At 59.8% G+C, this 24,273-nt stretch overlaps 7 protein-coding genes across 7 annotated transcripts; 4 read left to right on the forward strand and 3 right to left on the reverse strand.

Moving 5' to 3' along the window:
* Positions 1-510: 510 nt before the first annotated feature.
* Positions 511-1,687, forward strand: TRAVEDRAFT_73041 (uncharacterized protein; the record flags this gene model as incomplete). The annotated part of the gene is made up of 5 exons (XM_008042312.1): positions 511-709; positions 765-840; positions 894-932; positions 986-1,291; positions 1,343-1,687. Coding segments are annotated over 5 exons (965 nt in total), but the record flags the coding sequence as incomplete, so codon positions are not given.
* Positions 1,688-2,083: 396 nt separating this feature from the next.
* TRAVEDRAFT_170382 (uncharacterized protein) lies at positions 2,084-3,065 on the forward strand. Its single transcript, XM_008042313.1, has 4 exons — positions 2,084-2,244; positions 2,441-2,573; positions 2,626-2,920; positions 2,972-3,065. Exons 1-3 carry the CDS (start codon positions 2,220-2,222, stop codon positions 2,900-2,902), a joined length of 435 nt encoding a protein of 144 aa, XP_008040504.1. The 5' UTR covers positions 2,084-2,219; the 3' UTR covers positions 2,903-2,920; positions 2,972-3,065.
* A 799-nt stretch (positions 3,066-3,864) lies between these two features.
* On the forward strand, positions 3,865-6,040 carry TRAVEDRAFT_127349 (uncharacterized protein; the record flags this gene model as incomplete). The annotated part of the gene is made up of 3 exons (XM_008042314.1): positions 3,865-4,096; positions 4,890-5,662; positions 5,720-6,040. The coding sequence occupies 3 exons, from the start codon at positions 3,865-3,867 to the stop codon at positions 6,038-6,040; spliced, it is 1,326 nt and encodes a 441-aa protein (XP_008040505.1).
* Positions 6,041-8,807: 2,767 nt separating this feature from the next.
* On the forward strand, positions 8,808-11,134 carry TRAVEDRAFT_65689 (uncharacterized protein; the record flags this gene model as incomplete). The annotated part of the gene is made up of 3 exons (XM_008042315.1): positions 8,808-9,198; positions 9,264-9,700; positions 9,764-11,134. The coding sequence occupies 3 exons, from the start codon at positions 8,808-8,810 to the stop codon at positions 10,844-10,846; spliced, it is 1,911 nt and encodes a 636-aa protein (XP_008040506.1). The 3' UTR covers positions 10,847-11,134.
* A 2,426-nt stretch (positions 11,135-13,560) lies between these two features.
* TRAVEDRAFT_127240 (uncharacterized protein) lies at positions 13,561-13,814 on the reverse strand (the record flags this gene model as incomplete). The annotated part of the gene is made up of 2 exons (XM_008042316.1): positions 13,561-13,643; positions 13,715-13,814. The coding sequence occupies 2 exons, from the start codon at positions 13,812-13,814 to the stop codon at positions 13,561-13,563; spliced, it is 183 nt and encodes a 60-aa protein (XP_008040507.1).
* A 2,527-nt stretch (positions 13,815-16,341) lies between these two features.
* TRAVEDRAFT_170391 (ornithine-oxo-acid aminotransferase) lies at positions 16,342-19,019 on the reverse strand. The gene is made up of 12 exons (XM_008042317.1): positions 18,823-19,019; positions 18,419-18,463; positions 18,318-18,368; positions 18,243-18,255; positions 17,896-18,182; positions 17,559-17,747; positions 17,410-17,500; positions 17,260-17,350; positions 17,120-17,201; positions 16,794-17,060; positions 16,634-16,724; positions 16,342-16,570 (listed from the first exon to the last, which is right to left on the reverse strand). The coding sequence occupies exons 1-12, from the start codon at positions 18,984-18,986 to the stop codon at positions 16,508-16,510; spliced, it is 1,434 nt and encodes a 477-aa protein (XP_008040508.1). The 5' UTR covers positions 18,987-19,019; the 3' UTR covers positions 16,342-16,507.
* Positions 19,020-19,232: 213 nt separating this feature from the next.
* TRAVEDRAFT_73047 (uncharacterized protein) lies at positions 19,233-23,652 on the reverse strand. Its single transcript, XM_008042318.1, has 22 exons — positions 23,122-23,652; positions 23,045-23,063; positions 22,785-22,991; positions 22,678-22,721; positions 22,594-22,606; positions 22,293-22,528; positions 22,229-22,234; positions 22,049-22,171; positions 21,905-21,980; positions 21,778-21,850; positions 21,678-21,719; positions 21,596-21,613; positions 21,229-21,533; positions 20,889-21,163; positions 20,823-20,829; positions 20,709-20,771; positions 20,572-20,658; positions 20,160-20,515; positions 19,930-20,107; positions 19,601-19,877; positions 19,497-19,542; positions 19,233-19,433 (listed from the first exon to the last, which is right to left on the reverse strand). Exons 1-22 carry the CDS (start codon positions 23,618-23,620, stop codon positions 19,378-19,380), a joined length of 3,006 nt encoding a protein of 1,001 aa, XP_008040509.1. The 5' UTR covers positions 23,621-23,652; the 3' UTR covers positions 19,233-19,377.
* Between the last annotated feature and the right edge of the window lie 621 nt (positions 23,653-24,273).

Genomic DNA, 24,273 nt, shown 5'->3' on the forward strand with positions numbered 1-24,273 from the left:
AAGCTCAAGTTTCAACCACTCGTTCGGCCGGACCCGTCCTTCAAGATTTCATACGAAAGAGTCCATGGATTTGGATGCAGAATGTATCGTTTATGACTCTCTGCACCTAGATGAAGATACAAAGGAGGAAAGCACACCCTTCCCCGACGTACGTGTCACCCAAATGCACTGCGGTTGGTTGCATATGTACTCACAATGGTCTCCTCTTCCTCCTCACAGCTTGTCGACGGCTCTATAGTGGAGTGTGACCCTCCTTGGCCACCATGCATAGAGCTACATCAGCCAATTGACCCCTTTTGGAAAGGCTATCAAAGTGCCTTCACCAAGGTCGGAATCACGCTTTCTACCAGGGATGCCGAGAGATGTTGTTGGACATTTTTGCAACAAGACACAGCTCCGAAGCTCCCTTTTGCAACCCAGTGTACCACACATGCCAAGCCCACTAGAGTCTCTCTTCTGGTAAGAGTTTAACATCTCGCGCAGTAGGGAGTCAGGGCTGATCCGAGTAGGATATGTTCGCCTGTGGCTACGACACGAAGCGGCGAAACGTCGTCGTCAAGACCGTTTTCAAGAATTCCATTGAGGAAGATATCAACCTCTATCTTTCGCGCTGTGAAGAGCTCTTCGACCAAAGCAAGTTTGCGTGCATCATTCCGCCTGTCGCTATCGTTAGGTCACCCTACCGCTTTAGCTTCCTTGTAACGCCTTTGTACGTATAGTGAGTGAGGAAGGCCTAGGTACACATGCTCACGATGCCCCACCAGGTGGGGGACGTATCATTCCATCGAAGACCTGAATACGATCCAAGGGGTTTTGAATTTCATCAGATGCACACTCACCGTACGTCGTCCGCATCAAGCTCTCCGTATCACATATCAACGGGGCATCTGCAGGGCCTGTCTTTCCTCCACGAACACAGAATAGCTCATCGGGTATGTTCGCATGGTGCACCTTTTTTCTTCCCACCCGCTGAACAATCTTGCAGGATATCCACGAAAGCAATATCCTCGCGGACTACTATTGTTACCACGAAGTGAATTGCGACACCCGGCAACAAGCGATACGCGACAGCAGTCGGTCGAGGCCCATCACTTACGCTCTGTTCGACTTCAACCTGTCGCTACAGCTCCCACTCGAAACGTCTCTCAAGAATTGCCGGCGGCCTGCCTCGGAAGCCATGCTAGGCGTTAGCGTGTACCATCCTGACGACGTGCTGCAATGCGAGCCGTTCTATAATCCGTTCGCATACGACGTCGGATGTCTTGGTTTCTTGTTCATTAACTACTTGACGGTCAGGAACGCACGCACTCCCCGACATCCGTAGACGCTGACGGTCCTGTAGAATGCGATACCCACAGTCCCGATGCTGGCGGCTTTGTTCGGCAAGATGACCACACACGTCGTCAGTGAGCGGTTCACCGCTGCGGAAGCTCTCTACTTCATCCACCGCATCGAGACAGACACCACTCCAGAAATTCTGCAGTCGCCTATCACTTTGGAGCAAAATTACCTAGCCATGAACGATCCCTCGTTGTACTGGTCCTGCACTGCCCCTGAGTTCCAGTCGGCGTGGAGTTCACATAGGCCGCCACCGTTCTCGTTGCGCATACGTCTACTCCGCTGGTTGGGCTCAACCGTTCGCAGTTACAAGTTCCTCAAGCTCGTCCGCCGTATTCTATGCATTTAGACTCTAGTACTCGCGTTCCCGATCGTGATGACCTGCCGCCATTACTCACGGAGTGTGTAATCACGTAGTTAATGGAGCCTTGGACCCATAAGTGGTATGGGTTGGGAGCACATACTACGGCGGTGCCATTAGTTTGCATGTTGCATAATTTTTTCGAGCTTCTCTTTACGAAGAATGTCAAAACGATTCGCAATTAGAGTAGCATGCTTCTTGGAAGACGCGCGAAAAGCATGGCTGTGGTGCAGGATGTCGCGGTTGAGACTGGTTGAGCCTGATCGCGAAGTGCCATTCGCAGTCACCGCGTAAACTACGAGAAGCTGCCACACACCCACGTGGGCATGGCGCTTATTTACGACCCTCGCTTCCCCTCTTGCCTCCCTCACCTTGACTGCAACGACCATCTCCACCTACGCTTTCGTAACCTTCACTACTGGACTGGCTCTGGGTCGACCTGTTCTTGAATTGATCTTCGCTCAAGAGCTCTGTGAGCCTAGCTGCTCCTTACGCGTACCATTGAGGCCGACCTCCAACCATGCCGGCATTACAAGCTGCTGCAGGTACGTCAGGATGTCCTTGGACTCGCATATGGGCATATCCCTAGAGCTGCACCACGTATACATGTGGTGGAGGGAAAGTTTGCTCTTCGAGCAGTCCGGTCGCGGCGGCGGGCGCCCGACATGTCCCAGGACATGCAGCACCTCAACTTCTCAATTGGCGTCCTACCTATGTACTGATGTGCTCACAAAAGCTTAGAGCCACGCCCCTCACACAAGCCGGAGCCGTTAGGAAACGCACCTTTCGTCTTCCTATTCACCACATGCACTCTATGCGCGCTATTTCTCCTCTGGCGCCGTGCATCTGCGCTCCGGGGCGTCGTCGCACATCAGTGCGTTATGTTCAGCTCTCGCGTGCATATCGGCAACTCACCGTAAACTCAGGTTGACGAGCTTCTCTCGTAACGACGGTCGCATACGACTGTCTATGGATGAAGGGCCGTCTGCGCGAGAGTTCTTGGACGATGACTACGACGAGGATCATGCGAGGCTGGGAGACGACGAACCACTGGCCGTGACCGCCGACCGTCTGCAGAAGGCGGTTTCTGTGACCAATGGCGAGCCGGAGGAGTCTACGCTTCTCTTCACTGACGAAGCGGATGAAGAGGACCCTCCACCGCCACCTCCGAAGGCATCCCCACCATTGCCTCCCAAGGCATGAGCTCTTCGTCTTCGCTAGGTAAGTCAATCTCCGATCGTTATTCCTACCAGGTTTGTTGATTTATCGTAGGCATCACTTGTCGATCCATATGACTGTACTGTTCAAAGACAGTTATTCTTCCCATGGCAGGAGACATCGTCGAATGTTCTGCATGCCCTCTCCACGATGCCTGTGAGCTATTTCAGCACGTTAGCGCGTCATACCCAGCATCCAGATCGGCTCAAGGCTACAAGAAGCGTTCAGCGCACCTCAGGTACCGAGTACAGCCGTAATCACCCCGAAGCATACGACATAGAGGGAACAACAACAGGGGCCTCGTCTGGTGTACTCAATCCGAAGTGTCATAATTTGGTACCGAGCACGCTGAGGAATCAGCAGATATAATATATCACTCAGCATAATAAAGGTGCATTCGTATGCACTCCGCCCGGTTTGCGTGGCAATATTCGCTCACTGTGAGGGTAGCGGGCTCTGCGTTGTTTACGCAGCCATATAATCATAGGCCATGTGTCCCCATAGCTTAGCCACAATATACATATTCTCCATCTTCCCATGTCGTGCATGGCGATGCCGTTGCGTAAAATGAGAGCATCCGACGCGATCCCCTGACGCCGTTCGCGGGCACCTGATTCTCGGCGCTCTCGACTGCGCCTCCAGTCGTGACCATCGCGTCTTCGACCGCTACGACAGCTTCACATCCTCCGCTGCCTCTCGCCGAACCCATGACTGGCCCCGGACCACAACTACGCCGCACTTGACCTCATCAAACGACCGCTATGGGCTTCGGACGAGTCATCGCTGCCGCCGCCGCTGCGGCGGCCCCAGCCGTGCGTGAACAGCTCCGCCGCGTATACTCGGGGGAAGACAGGGACGCGCGGGAGCACACCCTCTCGACCACCGCCAGCGGTCTACCTCGCAGCACCTCCGACTCCAGCCTCGAGAGCGACCGATACGCAGAGGATATGGCGCGGAGACCGCTCATTGCGGTCGATACGCACGGGCCCTCAAGACCCTCGCAGTCCTACGGAACGATCTCCGGCGAGTCGCCTTCGACGCTGCGTGCGAGCCCGGAACGCTACCGGAGAGACAGCTGGCTGGACCGCGTGCCGGAGGAGACGACTGTCGATGGAGAAGAGGAGATTGCGGACCAGGAGCGAGACGAGTGGGATCTCGCGGAGTATGGCTATTATAGCGGTGAGTTTCTACCTAGTCTGCTTATGGCTGTGGTCGTAGTATGGTGTGGACGCTGCACTCGTGGACAGAATGTGCGATCAGCCAAAGCATCCCGAACGTATGGCAAGTCTCGCCGTGCCTCTTGCGAGTCGTATGGACTCCGGAGGAACCGCGCGGCGATCTGTACGGTCGGGCGGCCTTCGCCAATCTCTACCCGCTTCCGCTACCATATCCCAACTGTAAACCGCTTGCGCATGGCAGAGTGACCCTAGCGTTGGGGGGAAATGGCTCTGACCAGGGCGCTCGTCGGCCGGTGAGTGGCAGATGCGGCGAGCAGTAGCAAATGTTGATGAGTCGGAATATTGATTTGCTCGCCTATTTGCCACACTTGTCATCTATCCCGTCTCTTTCGAGGAACTCCCACTGCTCAATTCTTAGGGATGAATTTTTATATCGACATGAGGCCTTTTGAGACCTCCAGGAATGGGCGCAACTTTGGGCGCGCAGGCGTTCTGAAGCCCGTTCTTCTCTTCAACCATCTGTATCGACGTTACGACGTCTCTCTCGAAGGACTCTGTGTATACAATGTCTCCTTCATCATGGGCCCATATACCACCTGGAGAAATGGCGGTCAAATTCAGACAATTTGGCGACTCCTCAGGAAAGGATTGGCCTCTTTTGTCTGGGGCTTTTTACTGCGTATGGTCGAACAAACAGCTCCCGGCCAATGGCTGAGGTAGCTCGGGAATCCAGTGTGGCCTTCACCAGAAGAAATGGAGTACCTGATACTTACACCCACTTTTTATTCCGTCAGGCTCCTACCCAAGGAAAGTGGCCGTCTACGGCCTCGTCCCTTTGACTTGTATAGTCACTTTCCTTCTACTCGCCAACCTCGTACGGTGGATATGGCCGCCACGCTATCCCGCCTCGCCCACCCTCCCGCGCTCCTTCCCTTCACCTCTCCCCGAAATCCTACTATCCGCCGCATTCTATAGCTTCACGCACGCGCTGCGCGTCCCACTTTACAACGCGGCCACAGCCTTATTCCCTTCCGGCTGGAACACAGTCGCGTTCAACACCACATACGTGTTGCTCAGCCAGGTTCTACGCCTAGCGGCGCTCGCGCTGCTCCGGGTGCGGCACGAGATGCTCTACCCCCTTCCGACTTGGAATGATCCCGCATTCACCACGGCATGGTGGCTCGCGCTTGGTTGGGCGGTCGCAGACGCGGCGACGAGCGTGACGCAGGGGTACCGGCAGCTCGCGCTGTACAGTAACGTCATGGTGCCCGAGGAGCGGGTACGCGAAATCTTAGCCGTGTCGAGGGCAGCCGTTATGACCGAGCGGAGCGCGAGTGGCGGGAGTGCGCACGGGAGCAGAGAGTACATGCCCCTAAGCCCCCGGAACGAGCGGGAGGCCACGGGAACGGAGGGTACCGCGACCCCGAAGGCTAACGGCAGCCAGAGGCGGAGAGAGCCCGTGAGCGTGGAGGAGGCGGTGCGGATGGCCGTCGACCAGGACGTGGAGCAGCTTATGCATCTCCAGGAGCGCGAAGAGCTCGAGGAGGTGTATGGCGTCCCCGTGATCGTACGTTGCCCCACCTTTCGGCGTCCCGTGCGACCCTGCTAATATCCGCGTGCGCAGTACATCCCCGTGTTCGTTCCGTGTCTGCAGCGGATCGACTCCTTCCTGTTTTCGCTGGGCTTCACGCTCGTCCTGGCATGGGCGTACCTCCGCTCGCCACTGTCGTTCCCCATCGGGACTGATCCTCTACCGACGATCTACTCAAATCACGCACTGGGCATCGCGTTCCCCGTGGTCGTTCTCGCACACCTATTCTTGTCGCTGCTGCATTCGCCGCCCGTGCTTCCCCGAATCGGCGTCCACACGACAGCGTACGTCGGGCTGCTCGTCGGGCTCGGCGGATTCTTCACTGGGCTCGGGCTTTGGGGCGCCCTCTCATGATGCTCCGCCGTTTGTTTTGGTTTCTCACGTATACACGTTGCACCGTTGGATTGTTGGGGTGGACATATTCGTGCCACGCTTGTACTGTTGCACAGCTTTCCTATTCGAGCATCTACTCACTCCAGGTCTTGTAAGTACACACCGTTATTCAGCAGTGCCCCGCGCGAAGTGGTGTGGAGGTTGTTTCAGCTGAACCGGCAAAGGCCTTCGGCGGCGTTCTCTACGCTGGAGTGAGGTAAGCGGGAGCATAATTTTGACTTAGACGGGCGCTTCACAGGATTCCCTTTGTTCGACGCATCGCGCAGCCAACCGTGGACCGTTCCTCCCCCCATTCATCATACCTCATCAACATGAACGCAAAGACCACTCCCGCTTCGACGATCTCGCCTTATCTCTAGCTCTCCGGCACCTGCAAGTCTGGAGGAATCGCCCCGGGTCTGACGCTGATACTCGGGACGCCCTGAAATCACACGCAGCCGACTTCCAATCTTTGAGCGGGTAGTCAGTCTTATACAGCCCATGTGGGGTGGACTGGGCATACGCAGGTACGCCCCTTATGTTTTAGGACCAGCAATATTCAACTCACCGTCGGCACTTCGTTAAGTCCCTTATCACCATCCTCGCATCAACAGCCCAACGCGCGTATGTGAACCGAGAGCTTCCGACTTCACGGTATGGAGATGACCCCCAGCCCATACAACCTTTCAACCCGGGTTTGAAGCCCAAGCACCCGCTTTGGCAGTCTCTAGCAACCCAGCTTTGACCATGGTCAACGATCACCCGGACTACGTCGTATCCTATATCCCCAGACGTTTCTGCTGGTAAGAAGCCGTCCACGTCGCATCTGTTTTCATCGCACAGTCGACCTATCCGACGGGTTGACTGAGGGCGACGCACATCAAAGATGCCTCGAGTGTGCCGACGGGGTGTTGGAGGGACTTTCATGGTAGAGACAGGAGCATTCGGAACGCGTCCCGACAGCCACATCAACCAGGTGGTAGCCGCGATACTCAGGTGCGCAACGACTATGGAGTATACTGGCATCAACTGCTTCGTTTTATGGTACTCACTGGACTTTACACAGTACGCTTCGCATGCACGGAACACTGCCTGCCGGAAGTATGAGGCTCCTCGGCCTTCTCGCACTACATCTAGTGAAGGTGGCTCAGTATCGGCCGTTGGAGCGCCAGCACCCCGTTTGTTTATGGGCTGGTCATGGACGTTATTACTGCGATCTGGACATACCGGGTACGCCGTTCTTTGCTGCACTTTCTCAAGGACGCTGTACAGTCGAGAGGCCTCCTCGGCGTTAGCGGTCCTAAGCCGCAACTCCGCTGAGGATAGGTGGGGCGATGAATTCTCTGATAGGGGAGGAGTACCCAGGGAGCCCGGAGCCAGCGGGAGGCCGTGGGCGGTGCTGCGACTCCAAAATTGAATGAGGTCGGGCAGAAGAGTTAGCGAGCGTGGAGGAGACGGGGCGGATGGGCGTCGACACCGACGTGGAGCAACCCATATACCCCCAGGGACGGGAGGGGTTGTACGGCATCCCCGTGATTCAATATTGTAAGTCGCCCCACTAGTCGGTGTCCCGTGTGTTCCCGTCGACTTACTTGGCACTGTGTGCAGCACATCCCCGATTTCCTGCCGTGTTCGTACCGTGCGGTCGATTCTCGCTGGGCTCCGCGCCCACGCTCAGTGCTCATGTCGGCGTACCTCCGCTCGCCGCTGTCGCTCCCTCTGAACGCTGACTCGCCGCCGCCAGATGTGCTCGAAAGGCATCGTGCTCCCCGTGATGGCCCTGCATACCTGTACCCATGCCGAATGCGCCGTCTCTCCTGTCAACAGTTGACATGTATACCAGTGCACATGTCCGGGCTTCTTGTCTATCTTGGAGGTTTTTTCCTGGGACTCACAGTCTGGGGCGCGCTATTTTGGTTCATTCAACCCCGCTGGCACCTCTTGCTGGATCCCTTATACGTTTTATGCCGTTGGACAATTTGTACAGTACTATTATGCTTTTACACCCCTAACCTCTCGACATCTGTTTCTCAGTTCTGTCTGACCGCCTGGAGTTTCGAGTCGAGTCGTCGTCCGTTAGTCAATCGGGAATTAGCACCAAACGGATCTCGCGTAAATTTAAAGTTAGTTTAAGATTGCGATCCACCGCTCAAACCGCACAAATATCTGTGGATGGTGGAACTGTGTGGCGTCCCGAACACCTCATAAACCCCCCACCTTGCAAAGCCATGCCCTCATTCGCCCCTCGTGCCGTCCCTGTGTGTGTCCTCCTCATCCCTACTGCGCCGCCGCGGCGAATGGCGTGCACACACTGCTCTTGCTATTGATGCTGCGCATATCTAAGCGAATTTCCTTATTTGCTCTCCTGTGTGCCGTCGCCTACGCCGCCATCAGTCCGGATATGGGAAGGTCCCTGGTCGACCTCCAACGACGTCGGCCACAGCACGACTAGTCGCGGCCACAGCTCGTCCATCAAGTGGCCAGTGCCACAACGATCTGCGTAGCTTATAGGTCGTGCAGACTTATAAAGCGGCGCACTGGAGACATCGCGCACCGTGAGCTTTCCTTCTCCCGCTTCTGTTGCTACCCCCGCGCGTCGGGTTGCCAGGACTGACAATTTAGCTTTTCCGCAGGTGCCTCACGGAGCGCGTCCAAAACGAACACACGGCCGCGACATTGCATACCGCGCGCCCCCATTTGCCAGTGCGTAGTGCCCTCCTGAGCGCCACAGCCCCGCGCTGCAGCGTCGATGGCCGCTGCCGTCTTCCTGCACAATGCTATCTTCACCGCCGACCCACCACCCCCGGCCTCGCTCGCGCACCGCGCGCCCAACCGCCGCGGGCCACACGACCGCACGCTCTCCTCCGTGTCGACCGTCACCCTTACAACATCCACGTCAGAACACTCCCACCCCACCGAGCCCTTGATCCACCCCGGCGGCTCGGAGTCCTCTGTCTACCTCGACTTGCTCGCACGACAGCCCACACATCCCAGCAGCGCGCCGGAACCAAGACCGCAGGGGTTGACATTGCAGGGTGATCCTGTTACTCCAAGAGAGCGACGAAGTCTTTGGGAGCGGTCGGTGCGGAAGCGGTTACAGAGGTTACGATGGACAGGACGGGTCTTGCTGGGTGTAATATGTGAGTGCTTCGTGATTTGTGTGTGTCAGGGTGGGCGACTCATTTATACGCGCTCGCCTCCTAAGGCAGCTGGGCGGTGTACAACACGGTGCGCTACTACGTCGGCGCGATGCTACATCTCTACCGGGACCGCCAGATCATCAACCTTGTCCTCGGCTCCTGCGCCGCGATGTCCCTCGCGTGCCTCCTCGTCTCTATCATTATCGCTGCGTCGGCCCCTCACTTCGGCTGGTACTACCGGCCACGGTCGACCCACGTTCTCTTGCAAGACTTCCTAGATTATTCATCCTCCCTCTGTCTCTTTGCGCCTGCTGTAGTGAACTTCGTGTTGGTTTTTCTATGGAGGGACGCGTCAGATACCGTCAACAGCCTCCGTGGCAGGTGTCACTGGGACATCGACGTTGTCTGGTCTGGGATTGGCGGCCAATGTGATCCCTCCCCTGCGTGGGGCTACTGGCTTGCGGGTGCACTCATTCGACTGCTGGTGACCGGCGTGATCCTCGTACGTCGTCTTGCTCTTCGCTTGCATCCTATGAACTTACCGGGGTAAACCGTATATCCGCAGATCGCCTACCACGCCGTGTCCTACAAGTACATAGTCACACGACAACCATCGCGCCGCAGACATACGTCGATCTTTCGCCATTCCACCTCCTCGTTCCCGCCTCCATCCACGCGCACTGGCACGACCGCGTCGTCACGCAGCTTCCACCCCGTGAACACGGCAACCACCGCGTCGAGCACGACGGCCCCCGTGTCCGCCGAAGGCAGTCAATCCCCACCTGCGATGCGCGACCGCGCGGTGAGCCTCACGAACAGCGAGCCGCGCGCCCTGCGCAGTGCCCGGTCGCGGATCATGTCGCAGGACGTGTCCCCTGCAGGGTCCAAGGTCATCCGACGCGCTGTGTCTGCCACCGCGCTGAAGCCGAGCGGACGCCAGGAGCCCGTGCGCGAGATGTCGCCGACGTCCTCGACGTCGTCCGACGAAGACCTCTCTGAATTCGGAGTCGAGGACCGCTTCGGGCGCCCGCTGCACCGGTTCCCCGGCTCGTCGTACTCCTCTGTGCCCATGGCGAGCCCCTCGCGCCCCGAGGGCAGCAGCTCGGGCGCTGACGCGTGGGACCCCGTGCCCGACGCGGAGCTCAACACGTTCGCGGTCCAGTTCCGCGCGCTCGTCGAGCAGGTCACGCGCGAGACAGACGAGGCGGTCCAGTACGCCCAGCACGACCAGTACACTTCTGCAGGGTACTACTCGGGGGCTGATCGGCAGGACGCGGCGCACGTCGTCGTCGGGCGCACAATCCACCGAATGCCGACCATTGAGTCGCTCGGCTCGCATGAGGTGATGAGCCTCGCGAGTACCCGCGGGGTCTCGCGGCCGTCGACGCGCTCGAACACGCTCACTGGGCTGGACGTACCTCCAAGCCGGAGCAACAGTCGGTCGAATAGCCTCGACGCCGCCGTCTCGCTCTCCTTGTCGCTCGATGTCCCTTTGAATGGCGGCGACCGGGGAGGTGCGGAGATGGGCGAGCTTGTGCCCAGTCCAACGACGAGCACGCACGGCGCGATGCTCCTCGGCAGCAAAAGCACTGGATCATACCACACCGCGTCGAGTACGAGGAACGAAGGGGGACCGGAGGAGAGATGAGGGGAGAGGGGGGGAAGACGGTGGGTCGGAGGCTCCCCGGTGCGCTGTCGCACCTCGGATGGTCCCCGTGCACGTCTGCCATCTCGGCCAAACGTCGCCTGCAACTCATACCACTTAGCGGCCCTCGCTGCTGCGTCATCATCGCCATGGACTCACTTTTGGACGATCGTCATACCAGGACTGATGCTGGACGGATCTGCCCGCCTATACCTTACTTATGGAATCCCTGTACGCCGCCCCTCCTTTGCTCGTGCTGCACTTCACGCTCGCTCGCTTACCACGCACGCTCCCAGAACGCACCCACACACGCACCTACCTGTACCGCACCCATTGTACTAACCATACGCGGCGTTGCACGCGCCGCCGCCGCTCAATGCTAGATGTTCATCATACTACTCGGACCTAGCCCGCTCATGAAGCCCCGCAGTCATAGTTACTCCCCGTCAATACGCTACTACGCGGAATGAAGGGGCACCTTGCGCTGGACGCCCGACTTGTGCATGCTCTCCTTAACGGGAGAAGCGTCGCCGCTTCCCAAAGAGGAGTGCGCTACGCCCGTGGCGCCACCAGTACGCCCCGGGCATCCAATTCGGGGCGCGGCACGCGCCGCCCATGGGGCCCTCGCTCTCGCCCTCCAATAGGCCCTGCGTACGGTGCGTCCTCCTCGTGTGCACACAAGTGATGCGGGTCGCGAGATTGAGTTTGCCCGTCTGCGCGTCGATGCACTCACGGCTGGGCTGCCGGCCATCCACGGGATTCTTCTCTTCAGGGGCGGAAGAGCGAAGACGAAGGACGGGGGATCGAGGATCGAGCGGACGAGCCGATGCGCGACGCCCCTGCCGGCGCAAGACCGCGAACGTTTTGTGAGTCCCGCCAGATCGCGGTACGCAGGACAGATCGGCGCCGCCCGCTATATGATCTAATAGCCTCGTGTGTCGCAATAATCGCCCCGAGCCGGGCTCTCCTCGTCCCCGCCCCCCGTCCCGCGGCGACGTCCGCCGCCGCCGCCGCCGCGGTGTGCCCACCCTCGACCCCACTATACGCGAGGCCGCGGGCCCGTACGCTGGCGCGACCGCGCGGCGTGCACAACGCTGCTGCCCAGGCGGGGACCCACGAAAACGGTGCGAATCTAGGCTGCGTCTAATGGAGGCGGAGGAACTGATACGCCCGTCCATGCCCCAGGGTTCGCCGCGAGCCGTCCTGTGGTTCTGCACGCCCACGAACCGCCTGCCGCGCCTGCTGACTGTCCCTCGGCCGCCTCGTGATGGGCGATAGGGGCACGGCCGTGCAGGCATAGGCCAGCACGCCTCCGCTTTTTACGGCACAGCGCGTCGCAGATGCGAGCGAGGCCCCTCCCCGTCTTCTGCGGTCGATCCGCCGGCCTGCGCACGGTCTGCGCGCTCCCCCTGCTCGGTCGGTCGGCAGCTGAAGATCAACGGTGTGCGGAGGGACACGCTGCGCGATGGCCAGTCCGTGCGGCGAAGGTATTTTGGCAGCGGTGGCCATTTTTGCGTAGGCGCCTTGTACGTTGATCCTCCAGGGTGTGGCCCTAGATGTGACGGCGATGGTGCGCCACGGGGCGGGCCTTACGAAGCTTGTGAGGTAAGTGTGCACACCATCGGATGTCTCGCTCGGCCGCGCTGACTCTCCGCGCAGCTCCTGAGGTCAGCGCGTGCTGTAAGCGGGACGATTGGTAGGAACCAAGACTGCCTGAGTGTACACCGCTATTGTACCCGGATGCACCGCGCGTCGAACGCGTCCGCGGGCAGCGGCGGGCCGGGTGGGAGGAAGATGCACGCGCAGACGGAGGGTTATTCCTCGGAAGGGCCCGCACAGCGTGCGTTTCTTTCGCCGTCGTGGCGGCTCGAAAAAGCGTTTGGCATGCCTAACCGGACGCGAGAAGGGGCGAGGGAGGAGGAACGGCTTCGGAGATTCGCGCCCTGCGCGCGTCCGCAGGTTCATTGGTGGCGTTAAGCTTTGCTCAATATTCGGGGGCATGTTGGGTGGGGTGGGCCGCGGCCAGGGGCTGGAGCAGCCGCAGGGAGGGGGTCAGGCAGCGGTGCGAGGCGAGCTGCAAGCTGACGGTGGGAACAGCGAGAGTCGCTGAGGACGGGGACCGCCGGCGGTGTAACCTTGTATACACCTTACACGGCCAGACGCCGCGGGGCAGCCGAATAGACGTCGCCTGCAGATCTCGCGGTCGCCGAGGGGTCGTCTCCGATGCGGATCGCGCGAATTGCGGGTTTCCGTACGCCTGGCGCTGCGTCGACGCCAGAGAAGACTCAAGCCATCGATGGCCGCGCGCACACGCCCGGCGCTACGCACCCCCTTGCAGCAGACACCGACCCGACGAAGCCCACTGCGGTCCTTTCGCACTCCCGTGCTGATCGCAGATGTGCCTCCCGACGCCCAAACAAACTCGGAGGCTCTCGCGGTGCGTCATCGCACTCTCGGGTACGCTCTCCTGGCTCGTGCTCTAGCATAAATAATTACGTGTCTGGGAAACAACAGGGCTACAGAACAGCATTATCCGAGCATTAGCGTAGCTTATGTGCGGTCACAGGGGTGCCCAAGAAAGAACGCAGCCTCCTTCCACCTTGGCGCGTCGGCGGGAACAGAGGGGGCGTGGGACGGCGGTTACTGCTTCTGTGCGGCGGCGCTGCAGGGGCCATAACCATCAGCGCTTCGTACTCTCCACCGTGCAGGGCCCGAGCTTACACAGGCATGTAGACGCACTGGAGCCCACGGCGGTGGCAGTTGGCGCACATCGTGCGGCCATCGCATTTGAGCTTCCGTCCTGTGGGGGAGCAAGAGACGGCAGTCAGATCGACGGCCACGATCCGCATCAGCTCGAGATCGCGCGCGCACCCCTGCAGAACTGGCACGCCATGGGCGTCCGCCGAGGCACCTTGCCGGGCTTGTTACCCGAGGGCTGCTGGCCCTCGCGCTCCCCGTCGTCGGAGTACATAGTAGCCTGCAGAGCCACCGGGTCAGCGTCGGCGGCGCGCGCCTGCAGCGGCTCCCGGACGCACCTGGGACGAGCTCATGTAGGGCGATGGTGGCGGTGGCGCGTTGGGGGGCCGAAGGGTGCGAGCGGGAGAGGATGAGACAAAGGACGAGCGGGTGCTGGGGAGCATCCATTGTGCGTCCTGCGGGAAGCTTATATACCGCGGGCGCGGCCTGCAGTGTCAATTTTGGCGTCAGCGATTCTGTCGGTGAACTCACCATTCGCCAGGGCGAATCACAAAGGGTGAATGGGGTCACGCACCGGGCGAGGTCGATCTCGGGCGGTAGGCAGCGCTGCGCAAACCGGTGAGCCTGAACGCGGATGGGAAGCGGTCAATTGAACGAGGGACCCCTACTCGGAGACGAACGCGAGGGCAACCACCCGCCGGGGCTGAGCCAGAAAGAGAGGCTAACCCAAAGCGAATATGACGAGATACGCCGCGGCGCGTTAATTTCCGAGTTGCTGCTTGATTCGTCGGCGAGGAGGCAGGCAACGCGTGTCTCGCAGCCCACGCAAGAAGTTCTTTCTATGTTCGGCTACTCCGGGAACCATGCTCTGGCGACCTTGAGTGGCTGGCGGCGTACGAGGATGCACCCCCGAAACGGACGTTCGAGGAAGTGGGCTGCCACGCAGCCGGTCCAGGACGCTCTGGCCTTGCGTGATGTGAGGATCCGTCAAGAAGTGCTTCTGCCTATCTCGACACAATTGTCATGGGCCAACGCGCTGCCGCATGGGAGCACGAAGGAGGGCGAGACAGGTGGCCTGCATCAAACGGACTGCCGCTGAGTGCACGGCGAGACTGTGCAGAAAAGGAGGGGAGCCCGCGCTGGGATCTGATATGGGAGGAGGACACCATGAACGAACAACGTGCCAGACGAAGCGGAAGAGGGGCAATCGCCTAACCAAGCCTAACGCACGCAGCCCCACGTGGCGCACCACCCAAACAGGAAACGACACAACAAACTCTCATTGGCGCACGCTCTCTCCTCTACTTCCTCCGCCGTCTCTCCTCCCTTGGCTGCCTCCATGTCTCCCACCATCGACGACCACGCCCGCCCAGATTGCGTGAATTTGACGTGTACAGATGCCCTGTATCCGTAGTGCTCACGTAAACGCGCAACAAACCGAAATCTATCTCCTTTCATTCCAAGTTAGTTCCGCGTCTTCGAACATACTGAACGCCGTCGTCCCACAGGTTGCCGGCACATGCGCACAGCTGCGAGCTACCGGTATTGCAAGGTTCGCGCTCATCTTCCCCACGAAATGATCGCGCGCCAACGGTCCCGGGCGGCACGCGACCCCCCGCCCAATGTCGTCCTTCGCGAGCAGCCCCGCAAGCCCCGCGCACCTCAAACTGGCTCGCAATGCCCGCCTCATCATGCCGTACAGCTGTCACAGCCGAGACGCATGACACCGGCCGTGGCCATCCCCGGTGGCCCGCAGCGGTATAAAGCCAGCGGGCTGATCGCCTCCTGCTCCATTTGCGCAGATTGTATTGCGCAGGGCGAGGGGCGCCGCCCACCCGCCCCCCTCCGCGTCCCCGCGCGCCCCGAGCGGGATCCTGATTAAACTTCTAGTGCAATCCGCGTGCCCAAGCATTCCTCCGCGCACCCCGCCCGCGCCCACGCTCCCTCCACTTCCACACTCTCTACATGGGCGCGCGCGCCCCAGCAGACGGCTCGCGGCGCACCTCAGGCCTCAGGCTGCAGGGTCCTGGCTCCTCGCGTCCCCCGTGGTCGGCGTGACCCTCACGAAGATCTCCCCGGCCCCCACCACCATCTGGCGTCCCCTCGGGTGCGCATCTGTCCTGTGCTCTCGGCATTAATGCGGCGTCGACGCTTGCCCTCTCGCCCGCGTCCCTCACCCAGCCCCAGCAGCCCGCCAGCAGCACCGATGTGCCGTGAGTGTGGAGCTCGAGCAGGCCGCCAGAGCTCTGCGTTCTGGCCCTGCTCATTACCGCGCCCGCGCAGGGCCGAGGTAGATCCACGGCCGCCTCGCGCAGGACACTCGCCCTCCCACGCGACGCCCCTCGGCTCACCCGCTCGCTGCGCCCAGTGCACGCACTCTTCCATCGGGCACCCGGACGTGCGCCGCACCCGATCCAGGCCTGCGATCCGTCTCTAGGGCCGGAACCGGCGGACGACCCGTCGCCAGGGGTGGTGGTGTCGTGTGTACTCCGAGACGCAGGCGTGTGCGCCCTGGGAGTCTTGCGCTGCCGTGCCCGTGCACGCGGGGCGGCTGCACACGATCAGCCCATCGGGCGTGCACACCGCGCGCTGCTGTTCAACTCAGCTGAATCTGATCGAGCGCGATGTCTCCGTCGTTCGACGCCGGACCTGCCCAGAGCGGCCGCCCCCGCGCCGAACTTGTAGGTCCGCCACCGCGTTGCCGCACACGCTGCCCGCACAGCTCTGCGTCCAGCCCGGGCGGTGGGGCAGCGTGGCCGAGGCGACGCGCTCGAGAGCACACATGCACACACGTACCCGTCGGGCTCTTCATGTGAATGCGAAGATGATGGCCATACATGGGTGGCTGACTTGCTACAGTACATAGCGATCGCGTCCGGGGGGCTGATGCTAGAGCTACAGGGTGTTGTTGAAACGCCGCAGAGCGGCAATGTCCGTCTGTGTATGCATGGATCGCGCGGTCCGGCCTCAGTTCGTGATCGTGTCCTTGTGCCCCTTCTCGCTCTCGACCTCCCCGGGGATGTCCTGGAGCTATCCCGGCGGTAAGTAAACACGGCTCCTACCGCGATGGTCAGGGGTGGATGGCCGACGAACCTTGTCGAGGTCCTCGAGGGACGACCGGATGATCTCCACCGCCTTCATCATGTCCTCCTCCGAGATGACCAGCGGCGGCGCGAACCGGATGCTGTAAGCAAAGGCAAATCGTAAATCAGCGGTCTAGACTCTGTATGCCTCGCCGGTAGACTGCGCCTACATGTTCACATGCGTGGGCTTCGCGAGCACGCCCCTGCTCTTGAGGAGCAGGCACAGCTGCCAGGCGGTGCAGCCCGTCGAGCTGCTCTCCTCGTCAATGACGACGGCGTTGAGCAGGCCGCGGCCCCGGACCTCCTTCACGAGCGGGGAGTTGAATGCGCGGATCGCCGAGCGGAATTTCTCGCCGAGGATCTCCGCCCGCTGCGAGAGGCTCTCCTCCACGAGGACATCGAGGGCGGTCATCGCGACGGCGCATCCGAGGGGGTTGCTGTACCGTCCGTCAGTTCAATAGGGTAATTCGGGGGTAGAGCTGGGAGTGGCACGCACCCGCCGTATGTGCTGCCATGCTCGCCGGGGCGGATGCAGAGCATCACATCGCGATCCGCCAACACGGCGGAAACGGGGTAGACTGCGCAAGATACGTCTCTCAATGGCTGGGACACCGGTCGATTCGGCAATTGACTCACCTCCGCCAGAGAGGGCCTTCCCAAGCAGAATAACATCCGGGCGGATGTTGTCGTGCTCGCAGCACAGCAGCTTGCCTGTCCGGCAGAGACCCTGATAGTGGAGCGGAGTTAATACCTGCTGTGGGTCGTGCTTGAGGCGAGGACGCTCACGGTCTGGATCTCATCGCAGATAAACAGAACATTGTGCTTCTTGCACAAATCTTTCGCGGCTGCCAAGTAGCCCTCGGGAGGTACAACGATACTGCGAGGGCGCTCAGCATGCAATCAGATAAAGACGAGGACAAGGGAATAAGACGTACCCGGCTTCACCTTGAATGGGCTCCACCAGGAAAGCTGCCGTGTTCTTCCCATGCAGCTCCAGCGCACGCGCCAGATCCGAGATCTCGCCGTAGCGAATCGTTTTCACCACGCCGTTGTCATCGTACTCCGGACCGACGGCACGCAGGTATGGCCCAAAGCCGCCACGGCTTTCCGGATCAGTGCTCATGCTGGATGTTAGGATGTACGGCGGAGAGTTGCGAAAAGACACCGTGCCACGTTAGAAACGAGGCGCGACAAAGAATGAGAGATGAGAACGACGCAACGCAAAAGGTTGATTAGCCGCGAAGCGGTCCACAGATAGGATCTGCCGCGCACCTGATTACGCCGAGCGTTCTGCCATGGAAGTTGCCCGCCGCGCTGAAGATGATCGCCTGGTCGTCGGCGACGCCCTTCTTTTCGTATGCCCACTTGCGGGCGAGCTTGAGGGCGGTCTCCACAGCCTCCGCGCCCGTGTTCATGGGGAGCACCATGTCGTAGCCGAACATGTCGGTGATCTTTTGGGCGAACCGGCCGAAGACAGAGTTGTAGAAGGCGCGAGAAGACAGGGTGAGCTTCTGTGCCTGCTCAACGAGGGCGGCGACGATCCTGGGGTGGCAATGACCCTACGGCACGATTGCGGTCAGCAGGGAGAACGCCTTAGTTCGAGGGGCAAGCTAGTGCACCTGATTGACAGCCCTGTTGCGCACAAAGGCCTCAGAGTGAGTAGAGTTCCGCGGACTTGATCGGATGGAACTCACGAGTACGCGGAGAGCATGTCAATGTACTCCTTGCCCTCGGGGTCCCATACTCTAAGATGCCGTTAGGAGTTTCCCGGCGACTAACGGCGAATACCACTCACTTCGCGCCCTTCGCGGATTCGAAGACCACAGGAAGCGGGTGATAGCTATACCGGGAATAATGTCAGTACACGAATGACGCCATAGAGGGGTGAAGGAGACGGCGAACTAGTTGTGCCTCTAAAGCCTTCATGCTTTCCGAGCTCGGGTACATACGGCAGAGCTGTCCCACGGGTAACCCACGATGAAACCGTGGGGTGAGCGGATGTAGCACAACATGAGAAAAAGGGAGAGAACAACGTCATCGATGAAACACTATCTACAGTAGGCTTTGGCGATGCCATTCTGTGCTGGTTCAGCATAGGCGGAGTGTAGAGAATCGAGGCATACTGTCATACCGGGAGCGCTGATACGCCACACTATCGCCCTAAACGTGGACAGGCCGCTAGAGAACAGAGGTACTCACTTGTGCGCTCCGTACTGGTGCTCCAGACTGATTACCTCCGCCGACGAGATGTGCGCGGGAGTGCGCCCATTTCCGAGGGTGTTGCCGCTCGCCTTTGGGGCGTACTTCCCTGCATCATTCGAAGCGGTTGTGACAGCAGTGTGCGTAGTCGCGGAAGGGGCCATGTTGGGTAAGCTGTGATTCTGCGGGGTATGCGCTAGAGGAGGGTGTGAGATGGTGGTAGGAAAGGAAGAGCGAGACGAGAAAGAGTCAGGCGGGGAGCTGTGAGAAGGATCATCCGCCGCCACGACTTCCCGATTTGGGGTCCGCCTGAGTGCGACTGTCGGCGGATCTTGGCGCCTAACGCTGCCCGGCGGTGTCTCCCCCAGTGGCGGAGCGCCCATAACACGCACACCAGAACGTTTTGCCTCCGCCGCAGCGCGTTCTCATCTTCAAGCCGACTACCGTACACAAATAGCGTCCGCAATTCGGAAGAATCTCTACATTTCACAGCGAAACGTGGAATCCGGGGCAGTTCTCCCAACGCCCGTACATGAAGCCCGTGAGACCCTATAGCTACACCCGCACGCTTTCTGGGGGCCCCAGGTAGCTCGGCTTCACACCGCCCGTGTCTGCGCATATTCAGTCAGTACACGTACTTGGTGCTCAAGCACAACGGAGAGTGCGCCACGCACCAATAATGATCTTCTGCACAACGACCGTCGGCTCGATCATCCATAGCTGCGAGCAAGTAGACGTCAACCACTGCCGCCCTTCCCCCATAAATCGCTTCACATACCTTCAGAGTGTGCGCGCCGGGCTGCACGGAGAACACCATCGGGACCTCAATTATGCTCTTCGCCACCCACCCGTCCTGTCCACCCCAAGCGCTAGGAAGACTACCCGGCGTCGCCGCGGGCACGAAATAATTCGTCTGCGGCGTTCCATCGTCGACTTGAAGCGCTAACCCGAGCGGGCGGTCATCGCCAAGGCCGTTCAGCGAAGGCGACACCAGCGTCGTGATGGTCACGTTCCCGCCCTGCTTGTACGTGTCGAACAGGTAGAAATCATACTCGCTGCCGACACGGTCAGCGAACGGTGCAATGGGGCCCCAATCGAACGACTGACATGCTGGGTCCGCTGCCCGCGGTGAAATTCAGCTCATTGCCGCCCCGCGGCCACGGCGTCACGCCAGAGAGCGTCCGCCCCAAACCGGGGATCTCAGTCCAGGTGAGCCCTTCGACGCTCGTGTTCCGTGATGCGTGCGCCGCTTCGATAGACACCGCACCATCTCCCTCAATAAATCCTGAAACGCGTTCTTAGCCACGAAAGCCGGCAAAACGACCCGGGCCACCCACCTGTGAAGCCCGCCGGGACTACCGTGTGGTTCGCCGTGAACGTCGCGTTCACAGACACCGTCGGCTGGCCCTTCACTACCGCATTAAACGTGATCTGCGCAACCTCAGCCCCTGTCACCGCGTCCCAGTTAACGCTGAAGTAAACGCGCTGCTCCGGCGCGGTCGGCGATACCGAGCCCTTCGCAGGCGAGACGTGCAGCCACGACACATTGCTTGTCACCGCGAACGTGAACGGGGTGGGCCCGCCCGCGGCGACGTCGATAAAGCGGTTCCCTGCGGGCACGAACGGGTCGAGCGACAGCGCGGGGTCTGGGCAGCCGTACCCCAGCGCGCAGTTGTTCACGTTGTCCCCGGGCCTGGGGGTCTGGGTCAGCGATTCTTGCCCGGATTCGCAGGCCTGGGGGACACGCACCATGCGCCGGCGCTCCCCTCGGGAATGATGCGCATTGCACCCGCTAGGGCCTGTTTCTTGGCCTGCACCTGCGTTACGAAGGGCATTCTACCATCGCGGCGTCAGAGGCAGCCCCGCGGACCAGACGGCGGACGTACGTGTTCGCCATCGGCTGTTGCCAATAGGAGTACATAACATGGGTTTGGTCCATCATGTGGTCCCTGCAATTTGTTCAGACACGGATATACCTGTCAATGTAACGTACACCATACCATTTGCCTACACATCAAAAATGGGCATCAGCTCCCGGCATGGTTCGAAAAGGGAAACGACATTACCGTCCAGGAGACTGTGATAGTCGACCTCCAGGGCATAGTCCGCCTCGAACAGCGTCTCGACCTGTGCCTTGAGATCGTTAGCGCTGATCCGCGCTTGCGATGCGCGGAGGTTGTTGGTTCCCGCCGCGATCCACATGTTCGCGAGCGTCAACGATGCCTGGACGAGGTGATGTACGAGCTGGAAGAACGCGGGCCTCGTCTGGGCAGGAAGCGAATGGTACAGGCGTGTGGACGCCGCGGCGGCGTCCTGCAAGGCAGCCAGCACATTCTCCGCTCTACACCAGATCCCGTCCGATTAGCCGCCAAGCACGATGTATCGCATAGAGGAGTATGGACGCACTCGCGATAGTTGGTCAGACTGTATGTTGTCGCGTTCCACATCTCGGGCTTGCGTCTGGCATTATGGCGTGTGACGTTGTGAACGATCCCTGCCACCACGGTTGCGTCGGAAGCGGACAGATCGAACTCGCGCTGTGCCCAGCTACTAACGAAGCTGCCAACGTTCGAGGGTGTCCAGCGGGTCGCATTCCATCCGTAGCTCAGGAAGAATTCGGTGTGCATCTCATAAGGCTTCAGGTCACCGACGTTTAGAACCCAGATTTTCGTCGCTTCGCGAGCAACCGCCGTTGATAGCTGGTCGAAGGTCTAACATCGAGCACCAAAATAAGCGACTTTCGACTCCGCCACAAGCCTGACTGAACTAGTACCTTTTCGATCTGGCTGCTCTACAAACGGGAAAATTGATACGTTAGGCAAAGGTACGTTTACACACCCGTTTTGAACTCTTACGGTGATCCACTTGTAATCCCTGGGGTCTCCGACATAGTCCACCTAGTACAGGGGGAGAGAATTCAGGTTGAGTAGCACAGCAGCAGTGAAGACCACGTACGTGATAGTAGACACCGGCACCTCCGGTTCTATTACGTTCGCTCGACGTGGGATACCGCCGTACATTGCCCCAGCTTGCCACAGCATCAGCATCTTAGCACGAGGAATCCGCGCGACGTGCGACTCACTTGTCGTCTGACCACATCAATACAACGTCGTCTGGCACCCGCATGCCATCTTGGTAGTATCCTTGAACTTCTTTGTCTACGCGGGTGGTTCCAAGCTCAGCATAGGGGGTACTTCGAAGGGCATGACGGAGGCGAGCAACGTACAAAGGGTCCAAACTTGAGGGATGGTCGTGACGTCTGTCGTGTTGAAGACATCTGCGAGGAGCGTGCGTTGGTCGGCTACGACCTTCTCCAGAAGCACGATGTTTTGATCTTCGGAAAGCGGCACTAGAAACGCCGTATGGATAAGATCCGCATACCCTTCTTTCAACGCGGACTACTCACGATCACCTGTACGATCGGAATGAGTACGCGTCCCGTCATCGAATCATCTCGGAGGTATACACACCAGCACCACGCATTCCCACGGTGAACACGTTCTCGTACGTCTTCGACCGCTCCGTGCCGTTCACCCAATAGGCGTATATGTTCTCCGCGTTCGATTCGTAGTCCCAGATCCCCGAGCCAAACAGGTCCCACTCGACGGGCGTCGAGCGCATCATGGGCTCCTCGTGGCTCGTCCCCATCACAATGCCGAACCAATCTGCTAGGGCCTGGTTCTGGTGGTCGTCGATGCCGAACGCACTATTACAACCCAGGGCCAGTGTGAGCGGGGGAGACGCGGTCACGTGGGGCCAGACACGACGCACCTGGTCCAAATTGCTGCGCGTTCGGGCGCGTACCGCACGCGTCAGACAGCTGCAGTGTGGTTGGGTAAAGCGCATCAGACGTACCTGGCCAGAGATGGTTCCCCTTGAGTCGGAGGATGAGCTCGAACCTTTGAGTCGGGACTTGATCAGCAAACCCATCGCAATAGGGGCTCAATGGGTTGTCGACTTACACTTTCGCGTAGAAGAAGTGGTTGAAAGGGGAGCCGGTCAGCGCAGCGCCGGTACCATTTGTGAACTTGTCCATTGCCCAGTTTTGGAGGGAGGGCTGTTCGTCGTTGAGGAAGATCGCGCGGTACTTCACCGTCGGGGAGCCGTGCGAGCACCCGGATGACGTGACGAAGAGTTCCGAATGCTTGGTAGTAGGCACGTCCGCCCACCTAGTCCGTGTTAGCAGACAAACCCAATGCCCAAGCCAAGTTGGTATACACACCAGTACCATGGCGAGACACCTGAAAGTCGAGACGAAATGAGCCGGTATTGCAGGCTGAATATGAGCGCGAAACGCACCAAACTGCTCGGAGTGGTCATACAGGGCGAATATCGTGCCGCGCTTGTCTGCACCGATGATGACATACGCGCTGTCGATCCCAGGAAGAGGGTTCGCGACTTCCTTCGCCAGGAATGCCTCCCACTTGCCCTCGATGGACGACACGTCCAGCTTGGTGCGGTTGACGACCTCGTCGATCAAGGAGGACTTCCCCAGCGTCCCCACGATGACGACGGTAGATCCGAGAGAAGAGTACGAAGACTGAGTAGAAGTAGTATTCTTCAGCGTCGGCTTGACGCCAGTGACTTGCTGGATGTCAGAGGCGAAGTCAAACGCGGTGCGCTGCACGCCCGGCCACTCGTCCACAGAGAGCAGGATCGGGGTCGCCTTGTGGTTGCTGACGATGGGGAAGCTCGCGCTCGAGGACTTGTATGCGACGCAGGTGTCTTGGCCAATCGCATGAACGTGGCCCGCGAAAGCGAGCACGCCCAATACGACCGCGCGGGCCCAGGCAGGCATGGTGTAGTGAAGGTCGAGCGAAGACGCAGTCGCGACTCTCGACATCATGAAACGCCCCCGCGCTTTATATACGGGCCCGCACGGCGCACGCTGCGCTCCGGTACGTCGCGCACGTAGTAGGCGTGGACTGGGCAGGGGCGCGCGGTCCGGTGACTATGGCATGACCCTAAGCACTTACCGGGGGATCTTCGGAGGACACGAGCGTCGGTGTACGCGCACATAAAGGTCACTTGCGCGGTGGCACACCGCCGGCGCCCTCCTGTTGACGTCGCGCGTTCAAGCCGGAGGACCTGGGGCGGTGATCGAGAGAGGAAAAACGGCGGACCCGCACCCCGACGGTCCGGGGGCGGCCCCCCCGCCGCCTGACCTTTCCCATGTCACGCGCCGCGCCAGGAAACCGACGAGCGGGGAGAACACGCGAGTCTCATTAGCTTTCAGGAACAGGACACTGCGACGCAGATTCAGATGTGCGTTTCGAGGCGATCTGAGAGGACGTACCATCAGAACATCGACATTCGCTACGGTAACTATTCGGGGTCGGAGTGTACAATGTGTACCTGGAGGTACCTGGGTGCACAGTTTGAATATTATCCAACCAGGAAGAGATGTAGAGACTTGTAGAGAACGTGTTGGACAGCATCGCAGCACCGAAG

The sequence above is a fragment of the Trametes versicolor genome (genome assembly GCF_000271585.1).
Source record: "Trametes versicolor FP-101664 SS1 unplaced genomic scaffold TRAVEscaffold_8, whole genome shotgun sequence".
Classification (NCBI taxonomy): Eukaryota; Fungi; Basidiomycota; class Agaricomycetes; order Polyporales; family Polyporaceae; genus Trametes; species Trametes versicolor.